This window comes from Prionailurus viverrinus, chromosome D1 (genome assembly GCF_022837055.1).
Source record: "Prionailurus viverrinus isolate Anna chromosome D1, UM_Priviv_1.0, whole genome shotgun sequence".
In the NCBI taxonomy this organism is placed as follows: domain Eukaryota; kingdom Metazoa; phylum Chordata; class Mammalia; order Carnivora; family Felidae; genus Prionailurus; species Prionailurus viverrinus.
In genome coordinates, this window is record NC_062570.1 from 100711678 (window position 1) to 100731574 (window position 19897).

Below are 19897 nucleotides of genomic sequence, written 5' to 3' on the forward strand. Positions count from 1 at the left end.
GATGTCTATTCTCACCGCTGTTGTTTAACATAGTATTGGAAGTCCTAGTATCAGAAGACAACAAAATGAAATGAAAGGCATCCAAAGTGGGCAAGAAGAAGTCAAACTTTCACTTTTCACAGATGACATAATACTCTACATGGAAACCCCAAAAGTCCCCACTGCAAAACTGCTAGAACTGATACATGAATTCAGCAAAGTCGCAGGATATAAAGTCAGTGTCCAGAAATCGGTTGCATTTCTATACACCGATAATGAAGCAACATAAATAGAAATGAAGGAATCTATCCATTTACAGTTGCACCAAGAAGCATAAAATTCCTAGGAATAAACCTAACCAAAGAGGTAAAAGTTCTGTACTCTGAAAACTATAGAAAATGTGTGAAAGAAATTGGAAGAAGACACAAAGAAATGGAGAAACATTCCATGCTCCTGGATAGGAAGAACACATATTGTTAAAATGTCAATACTACCCAAATCAATCTACACGTCCAATGCAATCCCTATCAAAATAGCACCAGCATTCTTCTCAGAGCTAGAAAACACAATCCCAAAATTTGTATGGAACCACAAAAGACCCTAAATAGCCAAAGCAGTCCTGAAAAAGAAGACCAATGCTGCAGGCATCACGATCCTGGACTTTAGCCTGTACTACAAAGCTGTAATCATCAGGACAGTATGGTATTGGCAAAAACCTAGACACATAGTCAGTGGAATAGAATACAGAAGTAAGAAGCGGACTCAGAAATGTATGGCCAACTAGTCTTTGACAAAGCAGGAAAGAGTCTCCAATGGACAAAAGACAGTTTCTTTAGCAAATGGTGCTGGGAGAACTGGATAGCAACATGCAGATGAATGACACTGGGCCACGTTCTTACACCATATACAAAAATAAACTCAAAGTGGATGAAAGACCTAAATGTGAGACAGGAAACCATCAAAATCTTAGAGGAGAAAACAGGCATGATCTCTTTGACCTCAGCCACAGCAACTTCTTACTTTCCATGTCTCCAAAGACAAGGTAAATCAAAGCAAAATGAACTATTGGGACCTCAACAAGATAAAAAGCTTCTGCACTGCAAAGGAAACAATCAACAGAACTAAAAGGCAACCGACAGAATGGGAGAAGATATTTGTAAATGACATATCAGATAAAGGGTTAGGTTCCAAAATCTACAAAGAACTTACCATGGTCAACACCTGCACGTTGTTTCTTTCATAGAAGTTGTCCACTTTCTAAATTGGCAAGTTTACCAACGTAAATCCATTTATGGTATTCTTTTTTATCTTTTACATGTCAGTAGAATGCAGTAATGACTCTCCCTTCATTCTGATTTTGATCTCTTTTTTCTCTTAGTTTATCTTAATCCATTTTGCTAGGAACGTCAATTTTATGAATCTTTCAAGGAACCAATTCCTGGATTTATAGATTTTTCTCTGTTCTATTTTAATACTATGCTAATTTCTATTTAATTAATTTCTCTTTGCATTCTTTCTTTTATTTACTATTTCCATTGTACAATGTTCTTTGTGTTTATTTTGCTTTTCCATTTTTTAAGTTTCTAGTAAGCTTACTTCATTTCTGTAATATCTCTTGTCTTATAATACTTCTATTGAAACTATACATTTCTTTCTAAGCACTCCTTAAGCTGTATCCAGTACATACACACACACACACACACACACACACACACACACACACACACATCCCTCATTATCTCTGCTTAAAATTTATTTAAAAAACTATTCACTGATATTTCTTCTTTAATCTATGGTAATTCATACTTATGTTGCTTAATTTGTAAATAATTAGGAAACATTGTTATATTGTTTTTATCAATTCCCAGGTGAACTTTGTTATATATATTCTGGATGATTTAAATCTGTGGGACATACGTTTAGGAATTCCCTGAGCTTACACCAGTAGGTTAACAAGGCTTAGGACAGAAGTATCCGAGAATCAGTAAACAGGCAAAAGCGCCTCGGCATAGAACTAAAGCGTTGAGGAGAAAGCTCCTTCCACAGGACGAAAGCGTCCAGAATAGGGAAACAGGGAAATAGACTGCCGAAGCAGGGTGAAATTGCCTGGAGCTAATTAGCAAAAAAAAAAAAAAAAATGACTTGACCCTGAGGTAGCATGCTCTATCTGTCTTATCCCCTAGGCAAGTTAAGATGAACAGACCCAGTGCCTGGGGCCTGCTGTAAACAGCTATCTGCTCCTTGCCAGGATTTTGTCTTGTATTGAGCCAAACCCCTAACACCCTATATCTTTGAAACTCCCTTTCTCTCACACACTTGAGTTAATGATCACTGTTTCATTGTCTCACGTGTTTAATTCTGCACGTCCATCATGTTTGTAAGCCTTCTGATCCAATAAATACGGAGCAAGGATCCTTACTCAGGGCTCTTATCTCTTCCCTGACATTAGCCTCTCTTATATTCAATTCTGCATCTGCTCTCTTGCTGGGCAAGAGAGAACTCCAGACTCAAAGTCTGTGACATCAGTCCATTGAAATGCTTTGCCAATTGTTTTCTGGGCTCCTGTAATGCCCATTTCTGTGAGCATTTCCTGAGCACTCAGAGATACTGGAATCTTCCCACACTCTTTTCTCCCTCCCTCCTCCCTTACTAACACAGATGTTATCAACTTGCCTGTGTGCCACTATGTGACAAACTCTTCCTTTTCTGGGGGAAGCTTGCTTTATCTACATTTGAGACAAGTTTAAATTAAAAAACATTTTTAACATTTTTACTTATTTTTGAGAGAGAGACAGAGCATGAGCTTGAGAGGGGCAGAGAGAGAGGAAGACACGGAATCTGAAGCAGGCTCTGAGCTGTCATCACAGAGCCTGGCCCAGGGCTTGAACTCACAGACCATGAGATGATCACCTGGGCTGAAGTCGAACGATTAACTAACTGACTGAGCCACCCAATTGCCCCAATGTTTTATTATTTTTAAGAGAGAGAGAGAGAGAGAGAGAGAGAGAGAGAGAGCGAGACCGAATCAAGTGCAGGTTCTGAGCTATCAGCACAGAGCCCGATGCGGGGCTCAAACTCACAAACCACGAGGTCATGACCTGAGCTGAAGTTGGACGCTTAACTGACTGAGCCACCCAGGCGCCCCAAGTCTAGTTTAAATATCTTGTTCTGAAATTCATCGTCTTCTGGAAGTCAGTTCAGGTGCCAGTGTGCAAAGATGTAGCTAAAAGCTAACTGATATAGCTTTGCCTATTTTGAAAGTCATGCTTTAAAGAAGAGAGTTCTTAACGTATTTTATTTCTGCCCATACTGGACATTTCCCTTTTAATGATTCAACCTCAGGCTGTTCTTTTGTGATTTCCCTGCATCCCACCCCCAGAGGGCATGTTTCTGGAAGTCCTGTTGTACATGGTGATTATCCTGCTGGAATCTCTGGAGATGCAGGTGGCATCTCTGGAGATCAAAGTTAGAAGAAGGTCCCAATGAATTTAATTAGGAAAGCATCACTCTTGGAGATGTACCAACTGAATGACTCATGCATATGTATTGTAGTCCATCCCCAGATAGGGGTGGTTTACAGACCTTTGTCTTGACCTCAGAGAGTGTTTGTATCACTGTTCACACAACTGGCTCTTTCAGGACGTGAAACAATGGACTTAGAACATAATTAAGTATGTATATTAAGTTATACTCCATCATTAAGGGAATCCAAAATTTAACTGTACTTTGTGAAGACAGGTCAGTATAATTGATAGTGGAATGTTGTCAAGGATATTTCACTATTTTACTTACATTGACATAACAACCAAACCATATAAAAATCTTTGTTTAAACAAATCACAATTTTCTCTTCCATACAGCTGAACCCTCCCTTTTGTGTAAGCTCACAATGTTGATGTAACATTCATTTGTTGTTAGGACAAATTCTGCCAACAATGAAGACTTGGGGTCTCTTTTATCCCAGTCAAGATCCAAACTTGATTAGGTTACAGGACTTTGTAGTCATTTTGAAAAACCCAGCAATTAAGAGGTAGCCTTTTTCTGAAAGACTGGAATGCATGGCTTTCTGAGAGCATGGAAAGCCTTGTTTACACGGAAATGGTTCAAAGTCCAGTGATGGTGCGTTTGTTTTCCTGCTTTGTGTGCACAGAGGTGGCACCCGTGTACCAAAGACAAGGGAGAGTGGACTGCAACCCACACGTTGAACTGAACGGCTGTCTTAGTATGCAGGTAACCCAGGAAGGGTAATTAGATGTAAGATTGCAGCCTAGGCTTTACATTTTCGATTTTGGTCGTGAGGGAATTCACAGTCCTTTAAAAGTTCCTCTGTGTGGTTCTGATAATCATCCATGTTAGACATTCTTTGTGATTACTAACATATATGAGGATTGACTCAGTTCTGTAATATTCTTTTGGTTATTTTCACATACCAAGATCCAGAATAAATTTTCTTCCTCTAACATCAGTGTTTCTACACATTAGTTTCAGGTGTCACTATTTAGGGATATTTTAATGGGCAGATCCTTGTAAATCTCATGATAGTTTCAACTGATATGTTCTCTGAACATTGCTTGCTAATCTGTGAAAGTTTAGAGGATGATGTAGCAACCACACGTCTTGAAAGAGTGATTTTGAAGCGTCCAAGTAACGATTTCATTACCCAAGTGTGACTTCAGTTCCTGTGCTTCTGTTCATAAGTGAGTTTCAGCATGAGAGCATACCTGTGTTGGGCACTCCTTTTATTACTTGTTTATATCATTTACTAACTTTGCCATTGATTCATTTGTCCTTTATTTAAATGCTTAGAGTTCTGTGTTCATTTTGACATTAACTCTGTGTATGTCTTATAAAATGTAAATCTTTTCCCTAAGTACTTTTGTCTATCGATGTTATGATATCCTTTTTAAATCCTTAAGATGTTTTGAAATTGTAAAATACATCAATTTGGGATTTAATTTATTAGTTAAAAGGATTCTTGAATATAGCCAGTCATTTCTTTTATTAACTGGGGAGTAAATATAAATCTTGCTTTATTTTATATTAAACCTTAGTCCATTAAAAAATGTTATATGTAGAATCTGCTATAGGTACAATTGTACTAACTTCCAGATGGAAAGCTGGTTGCAGCAAACTATTTTTTTAATATGTTTTTTTCCCACATATGTCTTTAATTTCTTGTCTCTCTATTGGTCTGCAGATTGCTGAGCTTACTAAGCATGTTTTTTAATCAGCCTTGAATTCTTGGAATTTCTGAGGGTACTGGAAGATAATAAATTGTAATGCATATTTGTTGAATTAACAAACAGATTCTATTAAGGCTTCAGGAAGTCACTAATAATAATTACATTTGTAACTAATTTTGTCCTGAACTCTGAAATAAGGACATGCAAAAGACATATGGAACATAGGATCAATGTGACTGAGTTTGTCCTCTTGGGGCTCACTCAGAGCCTCCAAGGTCAGAAAATATTATTTGTTGTGTTCTTGCTCATCTACATTGTGACAATGGTGGGCAACCTCCTCATTGTGGTGACCGTGGTGGTCAGTCCAACCCTGGATTCCCCTATGTATTTCTTTCTTGGTTACTTATCATTTATGGATGCTGTGTATTCTACTACAGTCACTCCAAATATGATTATAGACTTACTCTGTGAGAAGAAAACCATTTCCTTCCAAGCTTGCATGTCCCAGCTCTTTCTAGGGCACTTGTTTGGTGGTGCAGAGATTTTACTCCTGGTGGCCATGGCCTATGACCGCTATGTGGCCATCTGCAAACCCTTGCATTATTCGACCATCATGAATCAACGGGTGTGTATTTTGTTGCTGCTGTTGGCCTGGGTTGGAGGTTTTTTGCATGCTGTTGTTCACCTTGTCTTTGTTTACAACCTTCCCTTCTGTGGTCCCAATGTCATTGACCACTTCATCTGCGACATGTACCCATTATTAAAACTTGCCTGCACTGACACTTACGTTATTGGCCTCACTGTGGTTGCCAATGATGGGGCAATCTGTGTGGTCATCTTTACGGTCTTGCTCATCTCCTATGGGGTCATTCTGCACTCTCTGAAGAACCTTAGTCAGGAAGGGAGGCGCAAAGCCTTATCCACCTGTGGCTCCCACATTACAGTGGTGGTCCTCTTCTTTGTCCCCTGCATCTTCATGTATGTGAGACCTCCTTCTACCTTACCCATTGATAAATCCTTGACTGTATTTTACACTGTTATCCCACCTATGTTGAACCCCCTAATCTACACTCTGAGAAATGGAGAGATGAAAAATGCCATGAAGAAGCTCTGGACCAGAAGAAGAAAATGAGGCAGAAGAGAAATATATCACCTCTTTTCAGTGAATAGTTGCTCCATCCAGTAAAGAATTATTTATTGATAGTAAGTTTCTCCTGAGGTTTAAAGTTGTGCCTTATGAAAAGCATTAAAGATGTAAGTATTTCCAATGGTCAAAATATATTTCTAAGGTTTTCATAATTTCTTAGGAAAGTAGATGTGTACCTTTTGCATATAAAATGTCTCTATTGAAACTATAGGTTTAAGTTCTATGTGATCAGTCATGCTATAGTTAATACTATAAATTTATTTTTGTTAGTTGACATTTTTCACTTTTCGCTCTTACATAAGTGTTCACTTTCAGAAATCATAGTGCTCATTACATGTTTCTGAAACAGGACGTAAACCTTTGGTTCATTCCTTCCACACAAAGACAACCCATATTAATACTTAAAGTATGGATCTTATTTTTATATATGAAACAGTTTTAAGTATATAATTTTGTTCATATTGCTTAACACATTAAGGTTGAGGAGGAATGCTGCTTCCAAGGTTGAATATTAATCATAAGCTAAGTGTAGGAAAAAAATCTGAACAAAAGAGATAGATATAGTAAGTAAGACCTACTCATATTTCTGAGTGGGGGATCCTATTGTCTCCTGAAGAGAAACAACTTTCTTTGGTGTTATATTTTCATAAAAATGATTAATTAATCTTCCCAGATAGCTTAGTATATCTGATAATATCTCTGCCATTTTTCATTATCCCCATCTCTTTTTTTTTGCCTGTAGTGTTTCATAGCCTTCTAAAGGGACCTAGGCCCTCCTTACATATATAAAATTACCATAATCCATAATCCATGAGATTTACATATACAACACAGAACCTGAGATGAGATATTTTGGGTGATATCATTGGTAGGAAAGGTGCTGACAATATGGCATGCCATTCTGACCTCTGCTGTTAATGGAATACAGATTGTTAGGTAATAAATAGGCCATAATATATATTGATTTATTTAACAGAGACCTCTTTCATAAGCTTTCCTTTCTCTGAATTAGGCTTCAAAGAAAATATTAATCTGCCTCTACTACAGTAGGAAGCATGTGTCAAAGAAACTCATGGTTCTGCCTCCTTCAGTTACTCTGGATTCAAGAGGTGCCCAGGCAATGGGGGCATGGAGCCTTTTCCCTGGTAAATCACAGTGTATGAGAGACTTTATATCCTGAGTGTTATCCCTATTACTATTATGTGAAGATTCCTTATGTCATCTCAAAGACTTCCCAACATTGTGCTTTTCATTAAATAAGATTAAAAATTTGATTTTAGCGGGAATTATATAATTAAGTCATCAACTTTTGGATGTTGCTCTAGACTGAATATTTGTGTCTCCCCACCCACCCCCCAATGTTCAGATGTTATGTCCTCTATGATATGTGGTGTTTGGAGGTGAGGCCTTTGAGAGGTGATTACGTCATGAGAGGAGAGCTCTTATGAATCAGAGAGTGTCTGAACTCACGTGCCCCTTCTGCCACGTAAGGACACAATGAAAAGATGGTTAGCTATGAACCAGGAAGTGGGCTCTCACTAGACACAGAATCAGCCAGTGCCTTGATCTTGGACTACCCAGACGCCAGAACTTTGAGAAATAAATGATTGTGGTTGAAGCCACTCAGGCTGTGGTATTGTGTTACAGCAGCTCAAATGGATTTAGACATATTTTATGTTATCTCCAACGTGTATTGTTATTTCAAGTGAGGAGATAAAATCTTGGTTGTCTGTGTTCATTGGTCTGTAAGTTCTCTTAAGTCAGGAACAGTGACTTAATTGTCTATGTAGTCTGTATTTGTGCAGTGTGAGGGACATAGAATTCACTCCATGAACTTTGTCTATTACTTACATTCTTGAAGTCTTGATCTATTGGAGTAAGGATTTTGCGTCTTTTCTTCATTAAATATATATATTTTCTATAGATATTTAGTCTTCTTTGATATTTTCTACAAATATGTTGCTTTGGTAGCATTATGTGTGTTTGCTATAAAGACATTATATTGTATTATTCTTTTACTTTTTGATTTCTTCTATCCCATCACTCTTGGAAAATTTCATATACATCTTTGTCAGTGAATTTATACATTTTAACATCTTTCTAAAAAATAACTCTGGAAAAAGGTTTTTTCAAGATTACTACCTTTTTTTTTTAAAGTAGGCTCCACCCCCAGTGTGGAGCTCAATGCAGGGCTTAAACTCAAGACCCTGAGGTCAAGACCTGAGCTAAGATCAAGAGTTGAACACTCAACCAACTGACCCACCCAAGGGCTCAGAAAATCTTTCTTTTAAAATTATCCACCATTTGTTTCTATTTGTGATGAGACACATCTAATCTTGTTTTCCTCAAACAGGATATGTAATCTGCCAATGTTATTATTAATTTCAGTAATAATTTCAATTTCTGTATGTAATATGTCAAACTTTATACAAATAGTAGGTTTGATTTGGGGCCATTTCCCCTCCTCTGCTGTTGCGTCCTCCACCTCCTCCCCCTTTTTCTCTGGTGTCGTTGCCTACCACCAACATCCTTGTCAGTAGTCAAGGATTTTCATGTGTTTTATACCTCATGGGGATAATTGCTCTTAAATACTCACCCTTTTCAAGTTTCTTGCAATTTCTAGATATTTATGTGTCCTGATACACTTTAGGATTATTTTTTTTAAGTCTGAAAGCTTCCCATAATGATATATTTAAAATTTCATGACCCTCCACATTGATTTTGAGGAAAATGGATGTTTTAATATCTTGTTTTCCCACTCAGAATGAGACATGTATTATGAAGGCTTGATCAATGTCTCAATAAAAATTTGTAATCATCTCCATAGAGCATACAGGAACCTTGCCTTTTCTTTTTCTTATTTAAAAAGTGGCTTGTCTTATTTACCTTTGATTCACATTTTCTTTTTTTTTTTAATTTTTTTTTTCAACGTTTATTTATTTTTGGGATAGAGAGAGACAGAGCATGAACGGGGGAGGGGCAGAGAGAGAGGGAGACACAGAATCAGAAACAGGCTCCAGGCTCTGAGCCATCAGCCCAGAGCCCGACGCAGGGCTCGAACTCACGGACTGTGAGATCGTGACCTGGCTGAAGTCGGACGCTTAACCGACTGTGCCACCCAGGCGCCCCTAATTCACATTTTCAAAGAGCTGACTGGAAAGGGCTGAGTGTCTTTTGCTGGCATGAATTATAGCACAGTCCTCAAAGGCATTGGTGTTTTTATGCAATGTTGATAGGCCTACATTTGACAATACACAAGTATATATTCAACCACAGAGATCTGTATCTGAACTCATGTAGGTACATATTCAATGATATGTAGGTCGTATGCAGCTTCATACATGTATCTGTATGTGAACACACAGAGGCCTGTATCTGACAGCACATGGATCAGTATGTGACTACACATATGAATGCATATGTGTATATATATGCATTTGATCTGATCACACACAGGCCTGTATCTGTCTACACACAGAGCTATATCTTGCCATACACAGGTCTGAATCTGAGCACGTATGAATTTTGGCAGGACTTGACTGAACAATTCTTCTGTTGCATGTGGCATGGACTGAGGTCCCTCGCTGGTATTCAGTGGATAGATGGGCTTTCAGCGAGTATTTAGGATGACTTTACTCATCTGAGTGATGCCTTGGCAGGGATAGCTAGAAGACCAGGCTCTTCTGGCCCCTTCTTCTTCTCCATTTGGCCTGTCTCTCCAGTGAGTTTTTCAGACTTGTAAAAAGATAGTTCAGGACTTCCGGAGGGAGGACACAGAAGGTCTTAAGCCAGTTAAGATCTCATCCCATCCTTGAAGTTCAGAATCTCAAGTTCTATATCCAGACTGCATCTGACCAAATGAAAAAGCAACCTATGGAATGGGGGAAAATATTTGCAAGTCTTATACCTCACAAGGGGTTAGTATCCAAAATGTATGAGGAACTTAGAACCAATAGGAAAAACAAAACAAAACAAAACTGATTAAAAACTAGGCAATGGATCTGAATAGACATTTTCCAAAGAAGACATGCAAATGACCAATAGGAGCATGGAAGCGTGCTCAAAATTATTAATCATTATGGAAATGCAATTCAAAATGTATGGAGATTCCTCAAAAAGTGAAATAGAACTACCATAATATCCAGAAATTCCACTTCTGTGCATATATCCAAGATATGAAATCAGAATCTTGAGGAGATATCTTCACTCTCATGTTTGTGGCAGTATTTTTACAATAGTCAAGACATGGAAACAATCTAAGCATCCATTGATGGATGAATGGAAAAGAACAGTGGTATATACATACAAGAGAATATATTAAGGTGTAAAAAAGAAGAAAATCCTGCCAATTGCAACACTATGATAGACTTTGAAGGCATTATGTTAAGTGAAATAAGCGACACAGAGAAAGACAATACTCTATCATCTCATTTATATGTGGTATTGAAAAACCCAATTTATAGAAGGCAAGAGAATGGTGGTTTCCAGGGCCTGGCGGGTGGGGGAAATTTGTCAAAGTTAGTTAAAGGCTACACGTTTCTAGTTATAAGTTGGATAAGTTTTGGGGAGCTTATGTATGGCAGGGTACAGTAGTTAATAATGTATTATATAGAAATAGTTGCTGAGTGAGCGAATCTTAAATGTGCTCATCCCCCACAAAAATTCCAGTTATGTGAGGTGACATTGGTGTTAACTACCCTTATTGTGGTAATCATTTTGCAATATATGTATATATCAGATCAACATGTTGTACACCTTAAACTTACACATGGTTGTATATCAGTTGTGTCGAATAACCCTGTGAAAACACAAGTAAATGAAATTAGACTTTGTGAATTGAAAAAAGAAAGTCTAAGAACTAGAGACTTGCTCTTTCTTCCCTGTGTCCTGCATATGTTTTGGAGGTGGACAACCTAGTTAAGAGAATTTATGAGACACACCTTAAATCTTTCCGAAGTCTCACTAGGGTCTTACATCTACAACACTGAGATGATTTTTCTTCCGGTGCCATTTCTTACTCTGAGAGCTTTTTTGCTCTTTGGAGACGCTATGGATGAGAACCAGCTTTATACCAGAACCCAGCAGGTCTTGAATCCTTACATGTTTCTCCTGAATTCTGCTTGAGAACTTGAGAACCGTTATGCTTTTAACTCACCTCTCTATCTCTTTTTTTGAGGTTAATTTATTGATTTTGAGAGAGACAGAGACACCATGAGTTGGGGAGGGGCAGAGAGGGAGAGAGACAATTCCAAGACTCAACATGGGGCTCAAGTTCACAAAACCACAAGATCATGACCTGAGCTGAAACCAAGAGTCAGATTCTCAACTGACAGCCACCTAGGCACCCCTCACCTCTCTTTACCCATCCTTCAACATATCATACACGGCTGAGGAACCAGCTGGCATATTCAGTATTATGCTTGGAAATCACAGTCAAATCCACCTGCTCCGCCACCTGTTCCTATTTTCCACACTACTACAGGTGAGGGTATTACCAAACTTTGCTAGCACTTGGTAACATGAATCACTTTCTCTTCAGCCTCCAAGCACAGTCCACCCTGTCCTTCAACAAAGCTTTACCTACAGATGCCTCGAAGCCCTTGCAGCCCAGCAACTCCTGGGGCCAGGGTCAATGCCATGTACTTTACATTTCTGTTATGGAAGCACCACAGTTCCAGCTTCCACTCTTTGCTCTGCTTATCTTTTGCTACATGGCATAAGACTTTGAAATGTTGTGACTTAAAGCCACAACCATTTAAATTTGCCTCACAATCTTGTGGACCAGCAATTCTGGCAGAGGTTAGCTGGGTATTTTTTCTGCTTCATGTGGCATGGACTGGAGTCCCTCTGTGGTATTCAACAGATAACTGAGGGGTCTACAGGATTCAGGGCAGCTTCAGTCCTATTCAAAGTGGCTTGGAAGTGGTGACTGGAAGGAACCCACCGGTCCCTCTCCCTATCCAGTTAAATGTAGGACCACAGTCAGGATAGTCAGACTTTTAAAATTTAAGTATAAGTTGGTTAGCATATAGTGTAATAGTTTCAGGAGTAGAATTTAGTGATACATCACTTACATATAACACCCAGTGTTCATCCCAACAAGTGTCGTCCTTAATGCTCATCACCCATTTAGCCCATCTCTCCCCCCACCTCCCCTCCAGCGACCCTCACTTTGTTCTCTGTATTGAAGAGTATCTTATGGTTCACCTCCCTCTCCATTTGTATCTTATTTTTCCTTCCCTTCACCTATGTTCATCTGCTTTGTTTCTTAAATCCCACATCTGAGTGAAATCATGTGATATTTGTCTTTCTCTGACTGACTTACTTTGCTTAGCATAATACACTAGTTCCCACCACATTGCTGCAAATAGTAAGGTTTCATTCTTTTTGATCACCGAGTAATATTCCATTATATATATATATATATATATATATATATATATATATATGTCACATCTTCTTTATCTATTCAGCAGTTGATGGACATTTGGGCTCTTTCCATAATTTGGATACTTTTAGAAACATTGGAGTGCATGTGAACCTTCGAATCAGTATTTTTGTATCCTTTGGATAAATACTTAGTAGTGTAATTTGCTGGGTTGTAGTGGAGTTCTATTTTTAATTTTTTGAGGAACCTTTATACTGTTTTCAAATTGTTGCATGATTTTGCATTCCCACCAACAGTGCAAAAGTGTTCCCCTTTCTCTGCATTCTCACCAACATCTGTTGTTTCCTAAGTTGTTAATTGTAACCATTTTGACAGGTGTGAGGTGGTATCTCTTTGTGGTTTTGGTTTGTATTTCTCTGATGATGAGTGACGTTAAACATCTTTTCATGTGTCTATTAGCCATCTGGATATCTTCTTTGGAAAAGTAGCTATTCGTGTCTTCTGCCCATTTCTTCACTGGATTATTTGTATTGGGTGTTGAGTTGGGTAAGTTCTTTATAGATTTTGGATACTAACCTTTTATCTGATGTGTCAGTTGTAAATATCTTCTGAATTCTGTCAGTTGCCTTTTAGTGTTGATTGTTCCCTTTGCTGTGCAGAAGCTTTTTATCTTGATGAGGTCCCAATAGTTCATTTTTGCTTTTGTTTCCCTTACCCCCAGAGACACGTCATTAAGTTGTTGCTGCAGCTGAGGTCAAAGAGTTCAATGCCTTTTTTTTCTTCTAGGCTTTTGATGGCTTCCTGTCTTATTATCAGTGTTTCACCAATTTTGAGTTTATTTTTGTGTATGACATTAGAAAGTGGTCCAGATTCATTCTTCTGCGTGTCGCTGGCCAGTTTTGCCCACACCATTTGCTGAAGGGACTGTTTTGTCTCCATTGGATATTCTTCCCTGCTTTGTCAAAGATTAGTTGGCCATACATTTGTGGGTCTATTTCTGGGTTCTCTATTCTGTTCCAATGATCTAAATGTGTGTTTTTGTGTCAGTACCATACTGTCTTGATGATTAGGGCTTTGTAGTACAGGCTAAAGTCTGGGATTGTGATGCCTCCAGCTTTGGTTTTCTTTTTCAGGATTGCTTTGGCAATTTGGGGTCTTTTCTAGTTTCATAAAATTTTAGGATTATTTGTTCTAGCTCTTGAACAATCCTCGTGTTATTTGGAAAGGGATTGCATTGAATATGTAGTTTGTTTTGGATAATATCGACATTAAAAAATATTTGCTCTTCCAACCCATGAGCATGGAATATTTTTCCTTTGTGTGTGTGTGTGTGTGTGTGTGCGCGTGCATGTGCATGTGTCTTCTTCAATGTCTTTCATTAGCTTTCTATAGTTTTCAGTGTATCGATTTTTCACCTCTTTGGTTAGGTTTATTCCTAGGTATTTTGTGGGGTTTGGTGCAATCACAAATGGGATCAGTTCCTTGATTTCTCTTTCTCGTATTGAAGAAATGATGCAACCGATTTCTGGACATTGATTTTATATCCTGCAACTTTGCTGAATTCATGTGTCAGTTCTAGCAGTTTCTTGGTGAAATCTTTTTTGGGATTTCCACACATAATATCATGTCATCTGCAAAGAGTGGAAGTTTGACTTCCTCCTTGCTGATTTAGGTACATTGTAGTTCTTTGTGGGGTCCGATTGCTGAGGCTAGCACATCCAACGTTATGTTAAATAGCAGGGGTGAGAGTGGACATCCTTGTTCTATTCCTGACCTTAGGGGAAAATCTCTCAGTTTTTCCCCATTGAAGATATTTGCAGTGGTCTTTCATATATGGCTTTTATGATCTTGAGGTATGATCCTTGTATCTTTACTTTCTTGAGGGTTTTTATCAAGAGATGCTGAATTTTGTCAAATGTTTTTTAGGCATCTATTGAGAGGATCATGTGGCTCTTATTCTATCTTTGATTAATGTGATGTATCACATTGATTTGTGGATATTGAACCAGCCTTGCATCCCAGGAATAAATCCCACTTGATCCTGGTGAATAATTCTTTGAATGTATTGTTGGATTCGGTTTGCTAGTATCTTGTTGAGAAGTTTTGCATCCATGTTCATCAGAGAAATTGGTCTGTAGTTCTCCTTTTTAGTGGGGTCTTTGTCTGGTTTTGGAATCAAGGTAATGCTGACCTTGTAGAATGAGTTTGGAAGTTTTCCTACCGTTTCTATATTTTGAAATAGATATTCAAAAGAATAGGTGTTAAGAGTTCTTTAAATGTTTGGTAGAATTCCCCTGGGAGCCATCCATCCCTGGCCTCTGGTTTGTTGGGAGATTTTTGATAACTGATTCAATTTCTTTACTGGTTATGGGTGTGTTGAAATTTTCTATTTCTTCCTGTTTCAGTTTTGGTAGTTTATATGTTTCTAGCAATGTATCCATTTCTTTGAGATTTCCCATGTTTTGGTGGTATATAATTTCTCTTAATAGTCACCTATTACTTTTGTGTTTCTGAAGTGTTGGTTGTGATCTCTCCTCTTTAATTCATGATTTTATTTATTTGCGTCCTTTCCTTTTCTTTTTGATCAATGTGGCTAGGGTTTTATCAATTTTGTTATTCTCTCAAAGAATGAGCTCCTGGTTTCATTGATCTGTTCTACTGTTTTTTTTTTTTATGTTGTTTGTTTTGTTGTGTTTTGTTTTATTTCGATATCACCGATTTCTGCTCTATTCTTTCTTATTCTGTCTTCTGCTTGTTTGGGGCTTTATTTGCTGTTCTTTGTACAGCTCTTTTAGGTGTAAGGTTAGGTTGTGTTATTGAGATCTTTCTTCCTTTTTTTCAGAAGGCCTGGAGTAATATATATTTCCCTCTTGAGACCACCTTTGCTGCATCCCAGAGATTTTAGGCTGTCGTGCTTTCATTTTCATTGGAGTCCATGTAATTTTTAATTTCCTCTTTAGTGTCTTGGTTAACCCATTCATTCTTCTTTTTCTAAATGTTTTTTAAATTTTTTAACGTTTATTCATTGTTTGAAAGACAGAGTTAGACAAAGCGTGAGTGGGGGAGGGGCAGAGAGAAAGGGAGACACAGAATCTGAAGCAGGCTCCAGGCTCTGAGCTGTCAGTCCAGAGCCTGACCTGGGGCTCGAACTCACAAACCACGAGATCATGACCTGAGCTGAAGTCGGACGCTTAATCGACTAGCCACCCAGGCGCCTCCCCATTCATTCTTTAGTATGATTTTCTTTAATCTCTGAGTATTCATGGTCTTTCCAGTTTTTTCTCCTAGTTGTTTTTGAGTTTCATAGTGTGGTCTGAAAATATGCAACTTATGATCTCAATCGTTTTGTACATCTTGAGGGCTAATTTTTGACCCAGAATATAATCTATTCTGGAGAATGTTACATGTGTACACTTGAGAAGAATGTGTATTCTTATTTAGAATAAAATATTCTGAATATATCTGTTAAGTCCATGTGGTCCAGTGTGTCATCGAAAGCCATTGTTTCCTTGTTGGTTTTCTGCTTAGATGATGAGCAATGACCATTGCTCTAAATTGGATGCTTGGAGTGTCCTACTATTATGGTATTATTATCAGTGAGTTTATGTTTGTGATTAATTTGTACCCATATATTTTGGGTTCTACATTGGGGGTGTAAATATTTACAATTGTTAGATTTTCTTGGTGGATAGACCTCTTAACTACAATGAAGTCTCTTGCTAATCTCTTGTTACAATCTTTATTTTAAAATCTAGTTGGTCTGTTATAAGTGTGACTACACCAGCTGTATTTTGATGACCATTAGCATGATAGATGATTCTCCATCCCCTTACCTTTCATCTGTAGGTGCCTTTAGGTCTAAAATGAGTCTGTTGTAAGCAGCATGCAGATGGGTCTTATTTTCTTGTCCATTTTGATACCCTATGTCTTTTAAATGGAGCATTTAGTCCATTGACATTTGTAGTGAGTACATAAATATATGAATTTAGCACCATTGTGTTTCCTGCTGAGTTGGTTTTTCTGGTGGTGTTCTCTGGTCCTTTCTAATCTTTTTTTGCTTTTGGTATTTTTTTGTTTTGTTGTGCCCTTTCTCTACTCAAAGTGACCCCCTTATCCTTTCTTGCAGGGCTGGTTTAGTGGTCACAAACTCCTTTAGTTTTTGTTTGTCTGGGAAACTCTTTATCTCTCCTATTTTGAATGACAGCCTTGCTGGATAAAGAATTCTTGGCTGCATATTTTTCTGATTCAGCATGTAGAATATATCCTGCCACTCCTTTCTGGCTTGCCAAGTTTCTGTGGGTAGGTCTGCTGCAAACCTGATCTGTCTTCCCTTATAGGTTAAGGACTTGTTTTCCCTTGCTGCTTTCATGATTGTTTCCTTGCCTGAGTATTTTGTGAATTTGACTATGATATGCCTTAGTGATAGTCGTAGTTTTTTTTTCTTTTTTTTAATCTAATGGGAGTTTTGTGCTTCTGGATTTTGAATCTCTGTCCTTCCCCAGATTAGGAAGTTTTCCACTGTAATTTGCTCCCATATGCCTTATGCCCCCTTTTCTCTCTCACTTCACCTTCTGGTACACTTATGATTTGGATGTTATTCATTTTTTAATAAGTCACTGAGTTCTTTAAGTTTTGTACCATGATCTTTTGCCTTTGTTCCCTTCTGTTTTTTCTGCTTCATTATTCTCCATATTTTTATCTTATATATCACTGATTCGCTGCTCTGCTTCTTCCATTCTTGCCATTGTGGCATCCATTCAAGATTGCATCTCAGTTATAGCGTTTTGAATTTCATCCTGACTAGATTCTATTTCTTTTATGTCTGCAGAGAGGGATTTCTATGCTTTTTTCAACCCCAAGTAGTATACTTATCATGATTCTAAATTCCGGTTCAGAAATATTTTTTATATCTGTGTTGATGAAGCTCCTGGCTGTCATTTCTTCCTGTGCTTTGTTTTGGGGTGCATTCTTTCATTTTTTTATTTTGGAGGGAGAGAAAAATTAATAAACTAAAAATTAAAAATAAAAAATTAGAAACAAAACAAAATTCAAATAAGGAAAGCTAGATCCTAGGCGTCTTTTTGTTTGCTTGTTGAGGGCAGGTCGATACAACAGAGAAAAAAGGGAAAGAGAAGAAAAAAAAGTAAGAAAAAATTTAAAATTAAAAATTGTATCATAAATATATCATAAAATATAAATACGAAATAAACAAAAATGGGATAAACTATTTAAAAAAATAAAAAAACCTCTTTTATTTATCTATCCACAAATGAAGAAAAGATAGAAAAAAAAAGAAACCAGTTTAAGCCAAAAACAGAAGCAAAGACAATGAATAAATGAAGTAGAAAACATAATGAAACTGTGATGAAGTTACATCCAGTTTTCCCTTGAACTGAAATTATGAAGCTCTCTACAGTCCATACACTAAACAGGTGGTGTCCTTGTGCTGATTCTAGGAGATGTGCTTGGAGGGCACAGTTGGGTGGGGCTTGGTGTGATGTCTCCATTCTCCACTAGGTGGCGCTGCTTAGCTTACCAGGGTAGATAAGTGTGGCATGTTTGTGCACCTACATGGGAGAGGTAGAAAATGCTTCAGCAAACTCCCTAGTTTCTGGCACAGGAACTTCGTGCTGTCACTGGCCTCTAATCAAGCACCCCTCATTTGTCTCACTCTGTCCACTCCCTGCCTCTACAATGTCATTGTCCAAGCTGTCTCTCTGCCAGGTGGTACCTCCCTGCAGAGTTTTATCACTGTCTGGTGACTCTGTCCAAATATCAGCAAACATGGCTGCACTTCAGGGTCTGCTGGGAACTTTGCCTATGGGGAGCCTGTATTGCCTTTACAAAAAGCATTCCAAGTACTCCAAGCAAGGGAGTTTCATGTTCCTTGCCTTTATTATTAAAACAATTTTAAGTATTGCATAGTTTTCTGAATCTTACTTTTTTAAATTAAGTTTTTAATTTTAATTCCAGTATCGTTAAGAGACAATGTTATATTAGTTTCAGGTGTTCAAGATACTGATTCAATGTTTCTATATATTACTCAGTGGTCATCATGAGAAGAGTACTCTTTAATCCCCATTACCTGTTTCACCTATCCTCCTGCCCACCTCTGGTAAACACCAGTTTGTTCCTATAGTTAAGAGTCCGTTTCTTGGTTCTGCTCACTCTCTTTTTCCTTTGCTCATTTATTTTGTTTCTTAAATTCCACATATGAGTGAAATCATATGGTATTTCTCTTTCTCTGACTGAGTTACTTTACTTAGTATTATACTCTCTAGATCAATCTATATTATTGCAAATGGCAAGATTTCTTTCTTTTTAAGGCTGATTAATATTCCATCATGCATATGTATGTACACACACACACACACGCACACCTACACTACTTGTTTATCTGTTCATTTATTGATGGACACTTGGGCTGCTTCCACTATTTGGCTATTGTAAATAATGCTGCAATAAACATAGGAGTGCATGTATCCCTTTGAATTAGTGTTTCTGTATTTTGGGGTAAATACCCAGTAGTGTGATTCCTGGATTATAGGGTAGTCCTATTTTTAACATTTTGAGAAGAACCTTTTGTTTTCCATTGAGACTGCACCAGTTTGCATTCCCACCAACAATGCATGAGGCTACCCATTTCACCACATCCTCGCCAACACTTTCTGTTTCTTGTGTTTCTGATTTTAGCCATTTTGACAGGCGTGAGGTGGTATCTTGTCGTGGTTTTGATTTGTGTTTCCTTGATGACGAGTGATGTTGAGCATCTTTTCATGTGTCTGCTAGCCATCTGGATGTTTCTTTGGAAAAATGTCGATTCATGTCTTTTCCCCATTTTGTAACTGGGTTATTTGTTTTTTGGGTGTAGAGTTTTAGAAGTTCTTTATGGATTTTGCATACTAACTGATATGTTATTTGCAAATATCTTCTCCCATTGTGTAGTTTGCCTTTTGGTTTTGTTGATTGTTTCCATGACTGTGCAGAAGCTTTTTATCTTGATAAAGTCCTAATAGTTCATGTTTGCTTTTGTTTCCCGTGCCTTCGGTGACATGACTAGTAGGAAGTTGTTGTGGCTGAGGTCAAACAGGTTGTTGACTCTGTTCCCATCTAGCATTTTGATGGTTTCCTGTCTCACATAGGTCTTTCATCCGTTTTGAATTCAGTTTTGTGTGTGGTGTAAGAAGGTGGTCCAGGTTC

The 19897-nt window shown here is 37.9% G+C and overlaps 1 protein-coding gene across 1 annotated transcript; it reads left to right on the top strand.

Annotated features, from left to right (window-relative positions):
• Nucleotides 1–5376: 5376 nt before the first annotated feature.
• On the top strand, nt 5377–6294 carry LOC125176654 (olfactory receptor 4A15-like). The gene has a single exon (XM_047878428.1). The coding sequence runs from the start codon at nt 5377–5379 to the stop codon at nt 6292–6294; it is 918 nt and encodes a 305-aa protein (XP_047734384.1).
• The last annotated feature ends 13603 nt before the right edge of the window (nt 6295–19897 follow it).